The 21,843-nt window shown below is 40.8% G+C and overlaps 1 protein-coding gene and 1 pseudogene across 1 annotated transcript in view; both read right to left on the reverse strand.

Moving 5' to 3' along the window:
• Positions 1-3,625: 3,625 nt before the first annotated feature.
• The window catches only part of Tf (transferrin), a 30,267-nt gene continuing 12,049 nt past the window's right edge, over positions 3,626-21,843 (reverse strand). Inside the window, exons 10-17 of the mRNA XM_015487041.2 lie at positions 17,103-17,193; positions 15,909-15,938; positions 14,551-14,706; positions 12,850-12,979; positions 10,651-10,715; positions 7,216-7,400; positions 5,662-5,851; positions 3,626-3,823 (exon numbers count right to left, since the gene is read on the reverse strand). Coding sequence (XP_015342527.1) covers positions 3,789-3,823; positions 5,662-5,851; positions 7,216-7,400; positions 10,651-10,715; positions 12,850-12,979; positions 14,551-14,706; positions 15,909-15,938; positions 17,103-17,193 — 882 coding nt within the window. The 3' untranslated portion in view covers positions 3,626-3,788. The remainder of the gene's footprint in view (positions 3,824-5,661; positions 5,852-7,215; positions 7,401-10,650; positions 10,716-12,849; positions 12,980-14,550; positions 14,707-15,908; positions 15,939-17,102; positions 17,194-21,843) is intronic.
• On the reverse strand, positions 18,438-21,628 carry LOC107143081 (annotated as a pseudogene).

Below are 21,843 nucleotides of genomic sequence, written 5' to 3' on the forward strand. Positions count from 1 at the left end.
AAGAGGGATTGCTAGGTCGTATGGTAGTTCTCTTTTGAATTCTTTAATTTTCTTTCTTCCTATCATTTTTATAATGACTGTGCCAATCTTCATTTCAACCAAAAGTGTACAAGAGTTCCCATTCTTCATGCCCTAACTGGCACTTGTTATCTTTTGACTTTTTGATAATAGCCTTCTAGATGGGCATGAAGTGGTATCTCATAGTGGTTTTGTTAGCATTCCCTGATCATTAATGATGCTGAGCACATTTTCATATACCTGTTGGCAATTTTTCTTCTTTGGAGAAATGTCTATTAGGTTCTTTTGACCATTTTTTTATTCAGACTATTTGTTTTTCTACTATTGAGTTGTATGACTTATACATTTTGGATATTAACTATCAGATACATGATTTGCAAATATATTTTCCCAGTCTACGCACTGTCACTTCATTATGTTGATTGTTTTCTATGCTGTGCAGAAGTATTTCTGTTTGATATAGTCCCATTTATTTATTTTTTGCTTTTTCTGTTGTTGTTTGTTTGTTTGTTTTGTTTTTTGTGGTGCTGGGTATTGAACCTGGGGCCTTATGCATGCTAGGCAAGCCCTCTACCAACTGAGCTATATCCCTAGCCCTGTTTATTTTTTGCTTTTGTGCCCTGAGGTTTTGGTTTGATATCCAAAAAATGATCCCTAATGCAAATGTCCAGGAGCTTATCATACATTTTAATAGATGGAAGAGGTAACTGGTCCACTATCATTACTCTTTTCTCAGACTTATTCTTAACTGTCTCATGTTTATTTTTTAATTGAGCAGTACTATAATTTTCTTGAGTTAAAAAATTGCTTGTATATTGATTAAGGGAGAATTGGCATCTTTACAATACTGAGTCTTCCTATCCAAGGCACTATGTCTTTTTTGTATTATTTTTTACTGAGTATGGTTTAAATCACTTTTAAATGTAGTTTTCGTGAGTTTAGTGATGCATTTTACTTGTTCTTACAAAACATTATTATTCTAACTCACTCTTATTTATGTAAGAGAAATTTATTTTGTATCTCAATTTTTCTTTCCGTTTTACTGAATTTTATTTTACTTTTTAAATTTATTTTTAATACATTATTATTTGTTTTATTGATTTTCTAGTATATAGTTCTCACTATAAATTTTGATGTTTCTTTAAATATTATATCTTATTTAGTTTTCTTATGTAATTGGATTGGCCAGTAGCTCTAAAACACTGTGATCTAAGGTTGGTGGTAATCAATGTTTCTTTACCATAGGCACATGTTAGCTTTTGGATATATGTATAAAAGACCACTGCCCAGTAACATCTGCCTATCCTGTTTTAGTAATTAAGGATGGTGGAAGGGTGCCGAATTATTGCCATCTATTCTAGCTGGCGACCTATGCCGGGTTCGCAAATCTGACTACTCCAATAACTTAAGAAAATGGCAAAGAAAGCACACAAACACAAAGAAGTACCTTTTCAATAATCCAGGATGGCTCTCCGACCTTAGGGGTCCATGGAAAAAAAGAGAGAACCACTGGAATTCTTTATTCTTATACAGGGGACACACAAGGGGAGGTTCCATAGAACATTCTATCCCAAAAAGGGCAAAGGGGTAGGATTACAAAGGAACAGGTGAGTGTAACTCAACTTCACTGGGTGACACCTACTCCTGGAGCCTCCTCATTATCTGAGCATAAAGCCCAGGTTATTATGGGACACAATAATTGTTCAGTATCTCTTGCTCAGGACTTAAGGGTGTGTATTTCCAGAGCGACTCCTGACACTAAAAGTTGTTGTACTAGCCCAAATGCCTAAGAGTTCTGTTAGTCTATCAAAATTAGGTGTATTGACCTGTTACAACGAGACAGACCACATCCCAACAAAGGACAAGTTGAAATTATAGGATCTGGGGTGACGGTGGACTTTAGGTGACTTTTCAATAGGCTGAGGATTGATAGGTTCAGAGTGAATCAAGGCTGGTATAAAAAGGTTCACACCAGGTCTAGACTGCAAAGCACATCCAGAGTCCTTATTCCTGAGATTAAGAGAAGTGTGAAACATTTTGTGCAGAAACCCCTTGTCTGCAGTTCTGCATCTGAATGGAAAGTGAGGCTGTGGTAGGAGTTGGTAAAAGGGGCAAGTGGAGAGTTATTTAGAGGTTCAGAATCAACATAGACTTTGGATGTGGAATGGAGGAAAATGGTGAATGAGACTTGATACCTCTGTCTGCAGCATGAATGACTGAGTAAATGACAGTGTCTTCAGCCAATATACTAACAATAGTTAGTTTAGGGAAGCAACAGAAGGAAGAAGGACAGGATGGTTCTCTTGTTTTTTGTTTTTGTTTTGTTTTATTTGTAATGCTGGGAATCAAACCTAGGGTTTCACACATGTTGGGCAAGCCCTCTATCACTGGGTTACACCTCTAGCCCAGATTTTGATTTGTTGGGTTTCTGCTCACTGTAGGACTCTACAATATAGATCCACTGGTAATAGGTGGAATCAGTGTGTTGGGGGACACTGGAGGCTGGGGTTACAATGACCAATATGGGTGCCCAAGAGTCATTAGCATTGCTTGAAGGAGAGCCTGGAAAGTGAGAGGAGCACTGGATCTAGAGAAGAACTCCAGGAAGATTCCCACCCCCCCCACCCCCAATTCCAAGGTAGATAGGATGAGTCTACAGTAAGACCACAAATGAACAGAGAGGTAGGAATCAAAGCAGAGGAGAGAGGTCATGTCCAAGAAGCTAAGGGAAAGAGTCCCAAGGAGGAAGGTCTGGTCAACTGTATCATGTGCAGGAAACAGGTTCAAGAATGAAATGACTGAGTTGGTTTAACAGTGGGAAGGTGGTGCTGACTTTCACCAGAGTAGCTTCAGGTAAGTGGGTGGAGCCAAAGACTGGTTTCTGTGTGTTCATTCAATAATAATAAATGACACAAGGAAAAATGAGCCTCCCTCTTAGAGGAAGCTGGGTGAGAAGGGAAGGAGATGGCAGAAACTGTCCAAGGGATGATTTTTAGCCAAAGATGTTTCAGAATCAGGTTAGAATCAGAACCTCGGCTATGTCAGATAGGATGCATTCAAAATATAAAAATAAATCCAGGCATATGGCACATGCCTATAATCCCAGCAGCTCGGAAGACGGAGGCAGGAGGATCTCAAGTTCAAAGCCAGCCTCAGCAACAGCAAGGCACTAAGCAACTCAGTGAGACACTGTCTCTAAATAAAATACAAAAAAGGGCTGGGGATGTGGCTCAATGGTTGAGTGCCCCTGAGTTCAATCCCTGGTGCCTAAAAAAATAAGTCCTCTATACTTGTTTCTATACTCACTGAACACTTGATCTTTATAACTCACTCCCTATCCTTCCTGCCCCTTCCCTGGTAACACATAGTGCACATACATAGGAGCACATACATTTGATTCTATTATAATGAACACACAGACCCTTTTAGAAAATGTTTCTTCATGCGGTGGACCCAAGAGGTATGGTTATGGCACCACACAGAACTGCAGGGAAAATCTAGATGGGTCTTAAGCTCAGAAGAAGGGGTTCAGCTGCACACATAGACAGATAAAGAAATCCTTCTGGTGGAAATATTTGTAAAAAAAAAAAATGAAGTTGTTGAAATATAAAATCAACAATAGTCTTTATTTTGTGACCTATGCATGTGACAACAGAGCTGTGAAGACAAACACGGTTGACACAAGCCCCTCAAGCTAGCGAGATCAGGGGAAGACCACGGGTCACCTGAGCTCCCGTCTCCATCCGAGGAGCAGCCCCACCTCTTGGATTTTAATATTTGTGGAAAGTGCAGGCTTCCAGGAGTCCTATGGAGCAGAGCAGAGAGATAGGAAATTCAGAATGTACTTATATTTCTTTATGAACCATTGAGTGAATAGACAGTTAAGCGTAGCACAGAGGCAGGTACTCAGACTGGTTGTCCTGCTCTTCTTGTGACATACTGGACCATTTCCCAAGTGCCCTTCCCCACTTGCCTGCACAGCACCTATGCCTCCCTCAGGGAAGGCACCACACCAAAGCTACAAAGGCTTTAACATGGTTTCCCTGCTGTATAGTATCCCCCTACCTTGTTTCTTATGGGCAGGGCTTACACACCTGAGTTCATGTGGGTGGGTCACCCTGGAAGTCTGCTCTCTGCCTGACCTCTTTAAGCAGGTGAGGAACTTACATAGTAAGAAGCATCTGCCAATTTCTGTGCTTGGGCTAGGGATGGAGGCAGAATACAGAGCCAGACAACCTCCCTTTAGAGGATACAGGTTAAGTAAATGTTAACCTGATTTTTGTAACCATGGCCCTGGATGACCACGTTGCTTACTGCTGGGAGCCATTAGCCAAGTAGGTATGACAATTTCCTTGCCAGCGTACCCCATGTTGCAGTGACATTGAATGTAGGTGACCTTGCTCAAGGACCAGGGCGGATTAGGGTGTTCCCGGTTTAGGATAATCGGGTTTAGGGCGTTCCAGGTTTAAGATTATTCCTGTTGGGAATAGGGCGTATCCTGCTGCCTGAGTTCCCCTTGAGTTCTCACGGGATTCAGACAGTATATTTTGGGAGACAGAAGCCCAGTGGAGGTGGATTTGGGCAGAGAACGTGGATTTCCCCAGAACGTGATTGTAGACGGCTGGTGTGAGTTCGGGAATAAAGAGTTGCTGTTTGAATCTACAAGCTGTGTGGTGGCTCGTGATTGTGTGCCCAGCCAGACTGCGGCAGCTTACATTAGAATTATATGGGCCAATTTTTAAAGCGTAGTCATCCTGAAATAGCACAGACTTGCTGAATCAGTGTTTTTTTAGGGCCTGGAAATACACATTTTTCATCAGGACCAAGATTCACTTATTCACTTTCTATAGTTGAAGAATAACTACCCTATACCACATCTTATTCTCCCCATCTTCCAAATGCTTCCAAGTGATTGGGTTATTCCACAGATAGTTACACTGCAGAGGTGTGTTTTATTCTATCACAGTTCCTATAACCTGTTCCAGATGAGTGGTATGTTTGGCAACTTTGTATTACCAGAACTTATCTCTAGAGCCTTACTGTCTGAAAGTACTTTCTGCAATGATGTTCTCTTTGCTGACCAATAGGGAGTCACTTGTGGCTACCAAGCAATTAAAATGTGGTTGGGTAAGACTAAGGAAATAATTTTTTAATTTAATTCAGTTTGGGGCTTGGGATGTAGCTCAGTGGTAGACTACTTGCCTAGAATGCACGAGGCCTTGAGTTCAATCCTCACTACCGTCAAAAAGAAAAGGGGGAGCCTAATTTAATTCAATATTAATTCATTGAAATTTAAATAGCCACATCTTGATACTGGCTACCATACTGAACAAGTCAACTCTAATAAAAAGTTTACTGAAGAGCAATGACACGTGCTCATACCCATTAACCTCCTCATTTTCTTAGAAGATGTCCAATAAGTTCACTATCTTAGTATCCTGGGCCTCTGTCCCCCTTACTACCTGCTCATACAGGCTGACCTATCATACGTTCTGGGCTTAGGTTATATTGTTCTCTTACTGTTTCATTTTTCCCATGGGACACATCCTGAGGGCCAGACTCCACTTCTCCTTTGCATCCACCACCCCAGGACCCACAACTGTGCTTTATTTGCAACTTTCTCATGCTGTTCCTCCTACTCACGTGAGGTGGAGCATTTTCTCAGGTTTCCAACAGCTGTGACATACTCAGCCCCTAAGTACTTTTCATATGTGGTATCATCTGTAAGTCTGACCAAACATTTTGTGTCATCCCTGAACAGAAGGTCCTTGGTTTCCGATGAAAACAAACAGAACTTGTTCGAGCAGTCCGATACATGACTTCCAAACTCAGCCTGTCAAAAGACAGAAAATAACATGAGGACCTGTGGCCCTGAGCAGCTGGGAACATGCATCAGAGGAGGTTCAAAGCTCTGAATCAGTCCTAGCAACAAAGGGAAGCTACAGATATGCCTCGGGAATTTCCACCTCCCTCATCCACCATTTATCCACTTGAAGTCCCAATTCCAGGATTTTATGCAAGTCCTCTGTAAGGGGCCTTGTCTAGCTTCTTCTGAGATGTCCCTCCTTCCACCCACCCACTCTTGCCTTCTCTGGTCTCTTCCCCTGCTTCATTGCCCAAGTCCCTTGGGGGCTGCTTATAGGAAATGAGAGGACAATAACATGTTCTTCAATGCCCAAGAAGTTGTTCAATATGACCCCTCCTAGAGGAGTAGTAGAGGTCATTGTTGAAAGTTCATGTTTGATTGCATTTCTAGTCTTATCTGGGGCCAGCCATTTAACTTCTCCAGCTATAAGTAAAATGATGACTATAAAAAGTTTAGAATTCCATATAGCACCTAGGGGATGGTCATTACATACTCAGTATTGTTTTCATGCACTTCTGAACATTAGGACTTTTCAAGATATGCTATCTTAATTTTCTTGAAAAAAGTACTGGAGACTCATCACCTAAGAGGAAGGTGATGTTTACTTATAGAGGGGTCTTCAGGATTAGAACACTCAAGCAGCCCCTCTCTTCTCTGAGAATGGCCCTGACATGGTTTTCCTCCCCATAGGGAAGGCTTGCTAAGCATAGAGGTCCTGTGCTCTTCACACTATCGAGCATCATGCCCAGTCTGCCTAAACAAGAGCAATAGAAATCTATTCTTCAAGACTTGAAGAGTCTTGCTAGGAAACAGGATCAATCTTCTTCACTTTTATAAAGGACAGATGTGGGGAAAAGAAGGGTACCCTAAGCAAGGCTAAGAGGAGCAGGAAGGCATATTCGTGGTCCTGAGGACACAAGGATCAGACAGGGACTTATTTCCAGTGATCGAGAGACAGAAATGCCAGTCCTGAGAGGTCCAGTTGTATAACTGCTTAGCTAGCATGTTTGGAGCACTTCCCATGGATCACACATTTTCCTAAACCCTTTGGATCTAACCGTTAATCCTCATATTAACTGAGAAGCAGGCATAAGTATTGCTATTCCTGTTTTACAATGAAGAAACTGAGGCATAGAGAGGATAAACCATATAACTAAGATGGCACAGCTAGGAAGCTACCAAACTGAGATTCTGGTCCATAATCCATGGCCTCTCAATTCTAGTTTTCAGAAAGAAAAGGCTTGAGCCAGGGTTGTACTTAGCTATGAACTCCCACAAACAATCTGTAACTATGTAGGAATTAAGGGCAGGAGACTCTGGCTGGTTCATACCACTTGGCTACGTAACACCTCGCGAACACATGCTGCCTTATCTTTCCGTGAGACTACAGCATGATTCGGGGCTCGGGCCAGGTGGCAGTTCTTAGCTTCAGACACAGGCTTCCTGGTACCATCAGGGCACAGCAACTCAAAGTCTTCCTCCTTCAGATTCTTAGCCCACTCATCAGGGTTCTTTCCTGGATAGAGAAAGAAAGTGGATCAGCCTGAGCTGATGGCCTTGGTCACTGGGAGGATGTTACTGACCACTGGGGTGGGGAGGATCTGGACCCTCTGGCCAGCAGAAATGCACATGCTGGGTTTACAGCAATGTGGAGAGGAAGGGACACTCAACTTGGTCTACAAGGTGATACTCGGCTCACACCAGGACCTATTTATGACTACCCTCTTCTGATCTTCCCTCCCCAGCCAGGTGAGAAAGATGTGGTTCCAAAAAAAAAAGTCCTCATTTTTATTAAATTCCAAAGCCTTCAATATTTCTTGCTCTAGCATAGGAAGAACATGATGTTCTGAGCCAGGTTTATCAAGATCTGTGCTATAAATGGCATCTCCAAACAGAAACTCTTCCCCAGGGGACACTTCTGCAATCTGCACCAGCATTTTCCATCTGACTCCCCTGTAACTTGTTCTAATTCACACATGCGTATGTGGTGCAGGTCCTGGCTTATCTCAGCCTCTTGCCTCAATCTTTCCTGTACTCTCTTTGAAACACACACACACACACACACACACACACACACACACACACCATTCTCAAGGTTTCAGCTTCTTCTCCTGAGGTACTTCTCAAATGTGTTTTACCAACTTTTATTTCTCTTCCATAATATGGGATTGCAACCTTTTTAAATTTCATTCATTTTCATTTAATTTTCTTTGTTTCACTGAGCAAGTAATGCAAGAGATCATGCTCATATGTTTTGGAATATATATACTGTAGCTCTAATCCTTTATATCACTTTGTTTCAATCCAATACTTGTTATATGTCTTTACCTCTACTGTGTCTATAAGATGTTACATATTTATAATTTTTCATTGCATTAGATCTTGTCAAATATAAGCCACTGACAGCTGGTAGCTTCATCTGTGTCAGCATATGTTAATCAATTTCATTCTTTTTAACTACCATATCCTAGTCCTTAGTATGGACGTAGCATAGTAGTTGTTTTCTTTTTTTATACTGGGGATTGAACCTAGGGGTACTTAACCACTAAGCCACATCCCCAGCCCTTTTTATATTTTATTTAGAGTCAGGGTCTCGCTATGTTGGTGAAGATGGCTTTGAATGCATTAGCTTCCTGCCTCAGCCTCCGGAGTTGCTGGGATTACAGGCATGCACCCCTGCACCTGCTGGGTTTACAGCAATGTAGAGAGGAAGGGACAGTAATTTTGAAAACTATTCCTTTATTAATGGACATTTAGGGTGTTTATGATTTATTTTTTTGCCACTACAGTTGGGTTAAAATGAGTAATATTGTTTGATTGTACTTTGGAAATAGAATAGCTAGTTCAAAGGATTTGTGCATTTTTATGTTAATTGAATGAACCAAATGCCCTCCTCACCACAACCCTAAGATACACAAACACCTTTGAGCACTTGCTAACACTTCTCCTTCCCTTTCTTGCCTATTGGTCAAAATTCACATCTTTCAAATAGAATCCATCAGCTTTCCATCCAAATCTGTTCTGTTCTATTTGGAAATTCAAGTATTTATTGAGTAATACTATATAGTCTCAGCCCTTTGCAAGGAACGGTCTTTGGAGCTAAGAAAATAACACACATACCAAAGGCAAATAATCCAGAGTGAAGATCCAGACAATAAATTTTGTGGAGCACACTCTAAATGCTGTGCAAATTCAGAACCAGGGCTTCAAAAGCAGATCGATTAGGGAAGCTAGTCGGAGGAGGCAAAGTTTTAGGTGTATTTTGTATAATGCATAGGATGAGAGGTGGAGAAAGGATCCTTCTATGTGGAAGGAAAGGATAACACAGGGAAGACTCAGGAACAAGTGTGTGCCTGGTGATTCTGGAACAGAATCTTGGGCAGTGTGGCCAAACAGATGAGATGGCCAAGCTCTAAAGGGCAGTGAGTGAGGTGCTCAGCATGAGTCTGTGAAGACTTGTTTTATTTCTAGAAAGATCAAAGTAATGCATGTCTGTAAGAATTTGTAGAATGCTATATGGTGTCTGGAAGAAAATTTTGAAACATTTATAATTCCATAGCATATTCCTTCAAAATGATTACATTTCATCTAGTCTTTTTACTACACATGATTACAACATATACACACATATATACATAAAATCAAGAGCCCATGTGGTTTTGTGTCTTGCTTCTTCTATACCGTAACATATAACAGCACATTTTTTGAGAGATAATATAAGACTGACTGACAGGCTCAATCTGGTTGTGATTGGCAGGAAGTATAACAAGATTCTCTATAGGGATAGAGACTATGAGAAGAGAAGGGAACTCTGAGAGAAGGACAAGGAATTTGGACTTATGCAAGTTGAGCCTACAAGGCTGGGGTACTCTGCCTGAAAATGAAACCTTGTGAAATAGAGATACTGGGCTTTTCTGTCTTTCCTATTCCTTCTACATTTGTTAATTAGATTCTATGATGAGGAAGAGCTTTCCTTCCTTTGTCTGAGCAGTTTCATTTCATGGATTCCTACTTCATTCTGTGGGTTACTATCCTCTTCTGCTATTATTATTTGTTAGAATGTTCAAAATTCCCAGATTTGGTGGTGGGAGGTCTTTCCAATTGTCTCCTGAAGTTTTGATTCATGCCATCACTTTTTTTTTTTTTTTGAGAGAGAGAGATATGCATCTGTCATTTTTTGAGTCCTTCAGTGTGAGTGGGTCGCCATATAGTTTGCTGGCCCCAACCAGATTTAGCTATTTTTCCAAGGAGTTCTGGTTCCTTTTTGCAGAGAATAGAATTTAGAAGCCAATATCTTGATGCTCATTGCTACTGGTATGTAATTATCTCTAGGCCTTCTCAGTGCATGGAGCAGAAAAATATAAAAAATATAGCTATCATGGGCATTATTGGAATGATTGACAAGTCCTGAATATGTACTATATGGGATGAAATCCACATAATGTAAAATTTCCTGATCCTGATAACTGTACTATAGATATCTAAGAGAATGCTTTGTTCTTGGAAAATAGGCACTAAGGTATTTAGGGGAAAGGAGAGCCAGGCCTGAAGCTGTGGACAGGGAGGATTTAGGGCCATTGGGAACACTATGGGCTTTATTATTGTGCTATCCAGATGAATGCTTCTCTCTTCACTGAAGACCCAGGTTGAGCATTAAAGCTTTGCAACCTGTCAGTGTCTGTGATACTTCTCCAAAGTCATCCCTGCATATCAATTTTTTTCTAGTGATCCAGATTTTATGGGGACACAAAAGTATGTGCACTTACCACCAGTATTTTGCAAAACAGTCTGGTGTTTCACAAAGGCCACATCTCCCTTCTCAACCAGACACCTGCAGAGGTCCAGACAAGGGGAGAGAGAAGAGAGGTGGTCAGACAGACTCATGTCACTCACATTATAGATCCAGGATAGCCAGCTGATACCAGCAATGGTAACTTCCTCTCTGTCGCTAAGCAACATAAGGAATGAAAAACCAAAGGCTCTAAATTGCTGTACAATGATATAACCTTGGGTCCACCAACTAAGCATGAGTTTTTATTACAGCTTCTTCAACAGATTGCATCCTTTTCCTAATTTCTACACAAGGAAGAGAGAACTGGTTTTTCAGGGAGGTAATGTCTCCCCAGTATATGAAATGTGGACAAAAAAACTCCATTCCTTCAAATTTTGGAAGATGTAAATGCTGATACTACATTTGTGAGAAACTGAAACCATTAGAAATTTCAATTTAGGATACCCTTCATCCCTTCCAAAAAATTAATATTCAGGGAGCAATTTGGACATTTTTTGGACATTTTGTTTTCATTTATTTGAAAAGTACAGAGAATGAGGCAAAACCTGGTATGAAGGCACTCAATTCGACTAAATCTCAATCCACATAGCCCTGGGCAAGGTATTGGAGGTTGTGAACCACAAGTCTGAGCTTCTAAGCTTCTTGTCCCCAAGAAGCTTCTAAGTCCCCAAAACCATACTAACAAAATTAACTCTGCATGAGTGTGGATATGTTATTGCTTTTTACTGCAATTCTCTGAAAATGCACAGCACACGACAAACTAATGTGTGCTCCATCATCTGCACAAGGCCCTACTCAAAAGATGCAGATGGATCAGATTCCTATATGATAGGCCTAGTGCTGCTCTCCAGCTTCCTTGACCCTATTTCCTCAGGGAAATAACCTGATTCTTCCTGCAGCTGTTTAAGAGTTTGGGGGATAACTAGCTGAAAAAATGGGGCATCTGCTGTGCCCTGTATTAATTGCATTTCATTTTCTTTTGTGTTCAGAATCTGTCAGTTTGATATGTTTTATGTCATAACTTAATGTTTTATAAGCTATTTCTAGAACAAAGAAATCTTCAAGGCACATTATGTAAGCAAAGCTTGAGCCATTTCTCCTGACCTACAATTCTCAAACATGTTACCATCAGAAAAAGATAAGGTAATCGTCAAAGGGGTACTATACTTTAAGTCCCCCTAAACTCTTAAGTCCCCATAAAAACAATGCACTCCATTTTGTACAATTAGAAATGTGAATAATTGGAGTGTGAATAGAACTTGCTGTTAACTCACATAGTAGCTGTAACTGGAAAATAGGGATGACCTTTGTTTTTCCCTCCACTACTGGGAAATTCAAGTATAATACCACCATTATGTGCAGTTCATGGATTTGTGAACTACCAAGATGACAGGAGGCCTGAAGCAGAAAGCATAGCTAAAAAGTAGTAATGTAGTAAGGTACACAGGTGTCTCTTTAAAAATGATAGGCATTCTGGGGCTGGAGTTGTGGCTCAGTAGTAGAGTGATTGCTTAGCACAGGTGGGCACTGGGTTTGATTCTCAGCACTGCATATAAATAAATGAATAAAATAAAGGTCCATCAACATCTAAAAATATTTTTTAAAAAATGATAGACATTCTATAAAGTATGAATGTAGTGAGGAAATTCAGAAATTATGTACTTCACTATTCTGTACTTTCAGAGGAGTCTAGTTCTAGGTTTCCCCCAAGGTGCATGGAAGAGCTTGAGCCAAACTCCTGACTCAGTGTAGAGTAAGGTTTATTTTTGCATTGGCAGTAGTGACATTTGGAACTAGATAATTCTTTCTTCTATTGTATTGTCCTGTGCATTATTCAATGTTTAGCTACCCATGGGATGCTAATAGCACACTCTTCCCAACACTGTCAATCAAAAATGTCTCTAGACATTGCCAAATGTCTCCCGGAGGACAAACTTGTAAGTGAGAACTGATAAACCATACCTAGAAGTCATAGACAGCCAGGTCTAGCAGACAGTGCCCTCGAGGAGCCTGGTGCCCCTTCACAAACAGTTCCACATTTGGTTGCAGAATTTTCTTCCCTAATACATATGGTACTTAATGAACTAATATTTGAGAATCTCGCTTTAGTTCCTGAAAGGAGTCTGGTCAGGTTGGGATGTTGTTATAGTTGTGTTAGGATTAAAAGACTCACCTGAAAGCCCCTGTGTAGCCATAATATGTCTCCTTGTTGTTGGAAGCACAAACACTTGGGCCAATGCACAACTCACAGAGACTGGAATTTTTCTCATACCCAGGGGCACAGCCTTGACTGAAAAATTCATCTGCAAAGAAGGATAAGAAATCAGGACTGGGGATATAGCTCAGTTGGTCTAGTGTTTGCCTCACATATACAAGGCCCTGGGTTCAATCCTCAGCACCACCAAAAAAAAAAAGAAGAAGAAGAAGAAGAAATCAGCTCTTCTAAGTCACTACAAGTAGCTCTTATCTAACACATAATAGGGCCACAAGGTCTAGGAAAGAGAGAACATATTAATTCATTCTGTGATCTGCCACCCACCAACTCAGAATTGCTAGGCTATAGGTTTTAAAAGGAAATTTAATGAGGTTGGGAAAAGGAGTTTATGACCAGTGCCTTTCATGGTGGAGGGGATGCCCTTGAGCACCATGATGGTGTCACCACCAGCCAAAGAGAGAAGAAATGGGATTCGTGAGCTTGTGCCATCTGTTTTCAGATATCTCTTCTCCCTGCTGTTCATTAGGAGAGACTTTCCTATGTCTTCAAGCTCAAGAAAGAGATGGGGAGTTTTCCTTGCAGTTCAGCTGCTCACCCATGACTGTAAATGCACCAGGAGGCTCAAGAGAGTGTAAGCAGTCCTTTGCTGATAGGGAGCCCAAGCTTTCTGAATGTGGCCACAGTTGCACTTTGCTTCATGTCAAACAGGTGTCCCAGAGCACCCCGGTGCAGAGATGTGCTCCCATCTCCAGTCCCCACATACAAGATTTAGGGGCTTCTCCTTTTTAAGGAGTTGCCCAAATTTGGAGGTGGCAGAGAGGAAGTACTCAGGAAGCTAGTGCAAATCAAAAGCATTGCAAAACATTTGCTCTGGGGATATTTACACCGAAAAGTTTAAGGAGATAGAAATAAACTCCTACCTGATGGTGCTCAGAGGACACAGAGAATAAGCTGGGATCTACCCCTTAGGAGAACCCTAGGAGCTGGTCAATGACTCAGTGAGACTGCTAACACCTTCAGAGACCTAGGACTACCCACAGGTCCAAAACCCCTGTGGCAAAGATTGCTAGCTCTCTATCCAATGTTCATTTCCCTTTGTTTCTTAGTAACAAATATCTAGTCTTATTTGATATAGGAACACACCCAATGATTGATTATATTTCTCTTTTATAGCTAGGAGTGGTGATATACTCAAGTTCTGAGCAATGGGGAGTTAGCGGAAGTAATCAACTAGGCATCCTAAAAGGCATCTTTCTGATAGCATCTGGCTCTAACTCCTTGGTGCTTGGGGCTGCCTGGATCATGAATGTGATGGCTCATAGGGTGGCCTTGAACATGGAAGCCTCGTCCTGGGAATAATGGAACAGAAAGAAGGAAGGAGCCCTCCTGACCATGCCTACCATGGTCTGCACTCCTCTGGTCTTCTTCAGGAGGGATAAAAGTAAACATAGATTCACTGAAGCCATGATGTACGACTGAAATGAACCATCCTGGCCCAGCTCCCCAGCTCTTCAACTCTCCTAGTCTTTTCTGATATTTCCTTAAAGTTTACTTTTACCAAATTTTACTTCCATAGAACCAGGGCCCACAGCATCTTGGACTGCATCCCTCTCCCCCAGGACCCTTCTTTCCAGTGTGTCCCTTGCTGGATTTGCTCACCAAATCTGCAGTGGTTGATTCGGCTATAGAGCAGGCCCATGGGAATGTTCCAGCCAGCTGTCCTGTCTACTGCAGTGTGGCAGGACTTCTTGCCCTTCAAAGAGTTCCAGGTGATATCAGCATTTGATTTCTTTACCACTGCCACAGCACAATATCCTATAAGAAAGACACCAAAAAGGATGTGTAGCCTCCAAAGTGTCTGCTTCCAATTAAAGCCACCATCTCCCTATGGTGGCAAAGATGGCCTGAATCGTTCAGAGTATCTTGAAAGGATCTCTGCAATAGCTGACTGTGGTGAAGGACAAGGCATTCTGTAGGGAAAAGCTGAATCTGAACTTCAAAAACAAAATACTATGATAACCACAACCCATTATTAAGTACAGTTTTTATGTTTTTAGGTATCAGTTAAAAAATAAACACAAACCCTCAAATACTAAGAATACATTATTATTAAAGCGATAGCTAGTGTACAACCCTTTCCTGAATGCACGAAGTCATTGAAGTGAAAAAACAGCAGTTCACCCTCCAATGTACTATATCAGAGGAGTGGAAACTGAACAGCTAATGTAATGCCCAACATTTCACAAATTAACACTCATTGGGAGAATGTAATAAAAGACCAGTAATTAAAACATAATATTTACTATCCATAGGATAAGAATGGCTCTTTCCAGATCTGCTAAAGAGCTTGACTCCTTGAGTGATGGGAGAGACTAGGAGGTTGTACTCAGCAGAAGGGACAAGGACAGACTCACATATGGACAGCCATCTGGAATATGACCTTCAGGGACCTGAGCACAAGGCCCAGTGCTCACCTTGGTATAAGATTTTCTAACTTGTGCCTGCCCCATCTTTCCTGATTCACCCCTAGCCAGAGCCCCGGGCAAGAGCCAGGTTGGCCGGGTTCCTGGGGCCAGGTAATTTCCTGTTCCTGGACACCTACCTTTGTAAGACTCTCAGCCCTTTAAGGAGTACATAAGCAAGGTTCCTTGTATAGTTCTCTTATCTAAAAATGTGCATGTCTCATGTAATTCAAGATGGTGGAAGCTGTGGGATTTGCTTTTTAGATATATGTTCCTAAACAATCTGTAAGCTCTCTGAGCCCCAGGGTCCTCTGTGCATCCTTAGAAGATGCCTGCCTTATAGGATTAAATGAGAAATCCTGTGTATAAGTCATGGCAAATGTAAAGGAATAACCAGCATTATTAATTACTACCTTCCATAACCCTTCTGCATTCTAAAAATTTATCTCTTCCATTGCCTTATCTACTTGTGATTTAAATTTCAAACTTACCAACCCCTTCCCCCAAACAGGGGAATTTACCTTATAATCCCCAAGGGTACCAATTCCAACTCACCTTCCTCCAGTGATTGACAATTGGCGCTTTCTGCAGGAAATAAAATGAAGAAGGCATTAAGCACATACAGATTAGAAAATCATGCCTTTCTCATGTAGAAACTATGAACAAAAAAGAGTCAGCTAAATCTATACATGTCACCAAATCCCCAGCAAGTTCATTCAGCTGTTGGCCTCTAAAATCTATCCACAAACTGTGAATCTCACATTTCCTGCTCTGTCTGAACAGAGCCCACAAAGGGGTGCCTGCTGACTATATTTAAATCCTTGCAACCAGGCAGCAGTAAGAAGCATGAGTTCTGGAAACTGAAAGACCTGCCAGGAATCCCACCTGCTCTGTGCAGTCAAGTCACTTTTATCAGAAACTTCACAGCATAGAGCTTCCATAGAGCTGGAGTGTATGATAGCTGTCATATTTTCAGATGACTGTGGGGATCCTATGTGAGGGAACCCAGCAACTTGGAAGTAGAAGGCACTCGGGAGAGGAGAGCTTTAAGAAAGCCATGGTGTGAATCAGTCTATGTCTTTTCCATCTTTCCTCTCCATGGTCCAGGAGGAATAAAACCACATCAATGTTTATAGCAGCACAATTCACAATAGCTAAACTGTGGAGCCAACCTAGATGCCCTTCAGTGGATGAATGGATAAAAAAAAATGTGGCATATATACACAATGGAATTTTATTCAGCAATGAAAGAGAATAAAATCATGGCATTTGCAGGTAAATGAATGGCATTGGAGAAGATAATGCTAAATGAAGTTAGCCAATCCCCCAAAAAACAAATGTCAAATGTTTTCTCTGATATAAGGAGGCTGACTCATAGTGGGGTAGGGAGGGGCAGCTTGGGAGGAATATATGAATTCTAGATAGGGAAAGGGGGATGGAAGGAAAGGGAGGAGACAGGGGATTAGCAAGGATGGTGGAATGTGATAGACATCATTATCCAAAATACATTTATGAAGACACGAATTGGGTGTCGACCTACTTTATATACAAACAGAGATATGAAAGATTGTGCTGTATATGTGTAATAAGAATTGTAATGCATTCCACTGTCGTGTATTTAAAAAAAATAAAATGAATTAAATAAAAATAAATAATAAAAAGTTAATGGTAGACAAGAACATCGGGAAAAAAATAAAGTGCTTTGAAGAAATGAAAAACAAAAAAATAAAAACAGCACTCTGTACTTACCATAGTTCTCCGCCATGACAGGCATCAGACCGCAATGGCCTGCAATGTAGACATAGCCTCCATCCAAGCTCATGGCATCTGCTTCTCCATTCTGCAAAGACACAATAAATCACAACAGATGAAAAGATGCCATTTTCTGTGCCACCTGCCCTTCCAGCTGTTTCCTTGAAGGGCTTTCTCAGCACCAGCTGTGAATGCCAGAGAAACAGCAGGTGCTGGTACTGAACCCCAAATGGATCAGTCAGGCAGGCCCAACATAGAAAATAAAATGTACGTTCATGTTCACCCAACCAGTATAAGCATCATGAACTGATGATCAAGGCCACATGTCTTGCTGAGTTTATTCAAGAACAAAGCCCATATTCAATCCTCCTGTCTTCTCATAGGACTCACTGTCCCCAAGATGTTCCGACAACACCTTTTTGACCCTAAGCATCTCATCTGAGAGATGGAGGGGTGCAGTCGGGGATGTGTCTGTGGAACAAAGCACCTCTGGATGGAGCTCTAACTTTTCATTTTAGTCCCATTGACCGGGTGCTATTTCAGTGCTGAGTGCCCAACAGATGAGTTTGATGAGTGAGTCAAACATTTGCAAATGATCTAGTACTCAGAGCTAATAAGTCCCAAATTTCAGAAATGCTTGGATTTAACAAAATTTGCAAGATTTCCATGTGGAAGCTAGAAAGAGGGGAAAAGAGTGGGGGGAGGGGATGGATCTCTTAAAAATAGAACTGAGAGCAGTGGAGTACAGGGGAGTGAGGGGAGAGAAAGGAGAAGTGCTGGGGAAGGAAACTGACCAAATTATATGCATGTACCTACATATCACAATGAATCCCACTATCATGTATAATCATAATGCACCAATAAAAATTTTTTAGAAGATTTACAACACTTTCCTTGGAATACTTTATACTTTATACTTTATAGCTAAATACTTTATAGCAATATACCATAAAGGAATAATCAGATATGTGGACAATTATTTGGGCAAAATGTATAAGTGAGAAAAATAACAAATGTGATTTATAAAGCAAAAAGAAGAACCAAACTATGCTCAGTGACAAGAAATGGCTAAATAAATGGCAGCCTATCCATACTATAGAATAGTTATCAACATGAAAATATCGTGTTTTTTCTTTAAAAGACAACTATGGGCATATTTGTTTCTCTCAATGCAGACAAGAATCATTATACAGCAAAAAAAAAAAAAAAAAAAAACCTTTTCAACAATGATTTGATTAATAAGCATTTGAAATTTACATAATTTTAAATGAATATATAAATACTGTAAGTAACCAGCTCATGTTTTTTTTATCTTCCTCTACACATCTAAACTTTAAAAAATGACCAACATATATAGTGTTTGAAAACTTGAAGTTTTGAAATACTGCTTTCCCAATACGTCTCAGAAACATCCTTATTCTAACTATAGGTGGCATAGTGTAGGAGGGGAAAAAGAAAGAAGAGATATACCAAAAATTGCCCTCTTAATATCCTACCTATCCTGTCGGTTAAAAATGGTAATATCTCTAGCAATAATGGATTAGGCTGAAGGTGAAGAGTGGCGTGTACCTCGAGGGCTAAGACTAGTGTTGCAAGTATTTTCCCATTTGGTCCGAGCTTAATGTAGCAAATAGTGCTGAAGGAGCAAAGTTCTTTCCTTCCATACATTTTCTCACTGTCTTCCTTTTAAGCTCTTTGTATTTCAGTTTGAAGGCTCTGTCACCAGAACAGTTTCAGAGCTCACAAATCAGGGCTCATATTAATTTTTAACACATTTTAAGCTTTTCCAGATTTGCTGAAATAGCAGCTTCAGAGAGTACCTGTATCTCATTGTCTTTTTGGCAACTGTGAGTTCTTCCCAAGTCCCTTTAAGTCCTTTCTCTTGGGGTAGTCCTGTTAGTTCCTCCTTTGGATTTGGCACCAGAAGTCCACTGACAGAGAATGATCTCTGTTTGCACATGCACAAATGTCATCTATTAGTGGGAGTGTTAGAGCTGCTTCTACTTTACCAAGAGAAACATATTCTCCTGCCTGTAGTTTTTTTTTTTTTTTAACAAAGTCCTTTTCATGATCAAAGGTCTTTCAACAACTGTCAAATTCTCCAAGATCTCTAGTACAGAGCCACTTTTGTCCATGTTCATCTTCAGAAATATCTGCTTTTGTTTTGGCTCCATGTTTGCAAAAAAAATCTCATTGTCACATGTTGGCCACCAATAAGAATTTCACCTCTGGGGTGTGGTTTACCACTATGAAGGTGTCCACCTTCCTTCCAGTTCTTTACTTTCATTTCACAGCAAACTCATGGGACTCGCACTTCTCCCGGTATTGTAAGCCCACCACCCTTGTCCAAGTGATCCAGCTGGAGCAAATCCAGCAAGCCCATGGCCTTGACCAGCAGGAGAGCAAAACCAGACAGCATGAATCTGCATGGCTGCAGAAAGTGGAGCACCTCCACACAAAAGAAGCCTATTTCCACCTAGTGAGCAAGCACTGAGATGTCCAGAAAACAAAGCTTACACAGTGGAGTGCTGTGCCCTTTTGAAGTCTGTTCCATTTTATACTCGTGGGCCATAATAAACAGATCATATTGAAAAGTGATCATTTCATCCACTTTCTTCATGATATTTTTGTAGGTCTGAGCTATGATTTCTAGAACAGCTGCCATCAGTGCTGCTTTCAACCTAGATATAGCCCCTTTTCTTCCTCTCTCTCTCTCTCTCTCTCTCTCTCTCTCTTTGGTAGTGGGGTGTACCAGGGATTGAACTCAACCACTGAGCCACATCCCCAGCCCTATTTTGGATTTTATTTGGAAACAGGGTATCACTGAGTTGCTTAGCACCTCACTTTTGCTGAGGCTGGCTTTGAACTCCTGCCTCAGCCTCCGGAGCCACTGGGATTATAGGCATGCGTCACCACGCCTGGTTTCCTCTCTTTATTTGTAAAGATGGATTCACTAAAGTCTGGAGGAATTGCCAATTAGACATCCATAAGAAAGACAGACAAGCTCAATATTAATTCTAGAATGTGGAACAGGCAAATATCCAAGGAAAATATCTTCTCGTGGCCGTGGAATTTGTTCCATCATTCTGATTATAACAGTAACATTACGATGGGAGATCATGGATCCCTTATTAAAGAAGCCTGTGCACTCACTTATGTGCACAGTTACTGCAATATCTAAAGAATCTGGTTCCCTGTGAAATCTGTTTTCAATGCTCACCTTCACTTTCTCCTGCAATCATGACATGCATGGTAACATCTTCGTAAAACTTGGCCAGCGCAGTGGTTTCCCATCAACAGTGGTGATGTGTCATAGGTGTGGGACCTAATAAACTATGTCCTTCAATTTTGTTTGCAAGAGTTCTTACTAGCACTGATGTTGGTCACTTCTGTTTCATCTAATCCATGAACAAATCCTGGACCTCTTAAGGTAGCATATCATGTAATAAGCTGATTGTTACCCAGGAAATACACTTGTGCAGCAATCAGCCACTGAGCTCTCTAAGCAAATATGCTGATTTTGGTCCTTGCTTTCTGTCCCAACATCTGTAAATTATCTCCAAAAGTAAAGGCTCATGATGACATTTTAGGAAAGCACAAATTATAGTGTCCAAGAATAACTCTTAAAAAAATGTTTCTATTTGGTTGAATTTTGTCTTCCTTATTTAAGATTTCATGTATTCCCAAGAGTCTTGCATTACTTAAATTTGTTTTTGCATACATGAATTTATTTTGCAGCTAGTGCATCGATCCAACATGTAATACTGAAGACAAATTATCCAAGCTGTTAACAGATGGGTAGATAGACTCAGGTTTTGAGATGGTGGGCTTTGCTTTAATTTGGTTTGATTTTTCTTGTCTTGATTCAGACAAAAAAAATAAATAAAATGGAATATATGTTAAAATAGTATAAAGCAATATTTTAAGATGTATGAAATGTAAAAGAATGAGGTTGATAGTCTGGTTTTCATTTCATAATTTCACATAAAATTATGTGGTTATTCATAAGTGCTCAAAAGTAGAATTGACAGATTTCAGCAAGAATTAGTGATGATGGCAGGAAGTCCTAGTACCTTTAAGATATGCACCTTACCGATTCATTATAAAAGATCTAACTCAAGAACGGCAACAGGAAGCGATGCACAGGGCAAAGAACTGGGGGGTGGAGGGGATTCAGAAGCTTGGAGCTCTCTTGCCCTTGCCAAACATGCCACCCTGCTAGCACCTCGATGTATGCACCAACACAGAGGCTCCAAATCACATTTTTTAAAGAATGATTGATAATATGGGAAAAGCTACTTAGATATCATAAGGTGAGTAAGAGATGGTAAGCAACCTATATGATATGATCCCAATTCAATAATTTTCTCTGAGTTACATGATTATAAGTACTTTTGATTTTCTTCATTATATCATTCAGGATTTTCCAAAATTCTCTAGAAGCCAACATGGAATACTCTTGTAATCAATGAAGCAACTTTGTACCTGCCTACAAAATCAATACAGAATCCTACCCCACTCATCGTGGCAGCCCACAGGTCCCCAGACACCCACACCATCAGCAGGACATGGCTTAGCTTGCCTGAGTCCTACAGGCATCCTTCAGATCCACAAACTAAGGTTCTGAACCTTCTGGGGCTGCCGTGCCTCATACAGTCAGTGCAAGGATCCTGGAAACCAGGGTTTCCTCATCCCTCCCAGCTCAGCCTTAGTAGTGGCCAGCAGGTAGCAATAGGAG

The sequence above is a fragment of the Marmota marmota genome, unplaced genomic scaffold, assembly GCF_001458135.2.
Source record: "Marmota marmota marmota unplaced genomic scaffold, marMar, whole genome shotgun sequence".
NCBI classification, from domain to species: domain Eukaryota; kingdom Metazoa; phylum Chordata; class Mammalia; order Rodentia; family Sciuridae; genus Marmota; species Marmota marmota.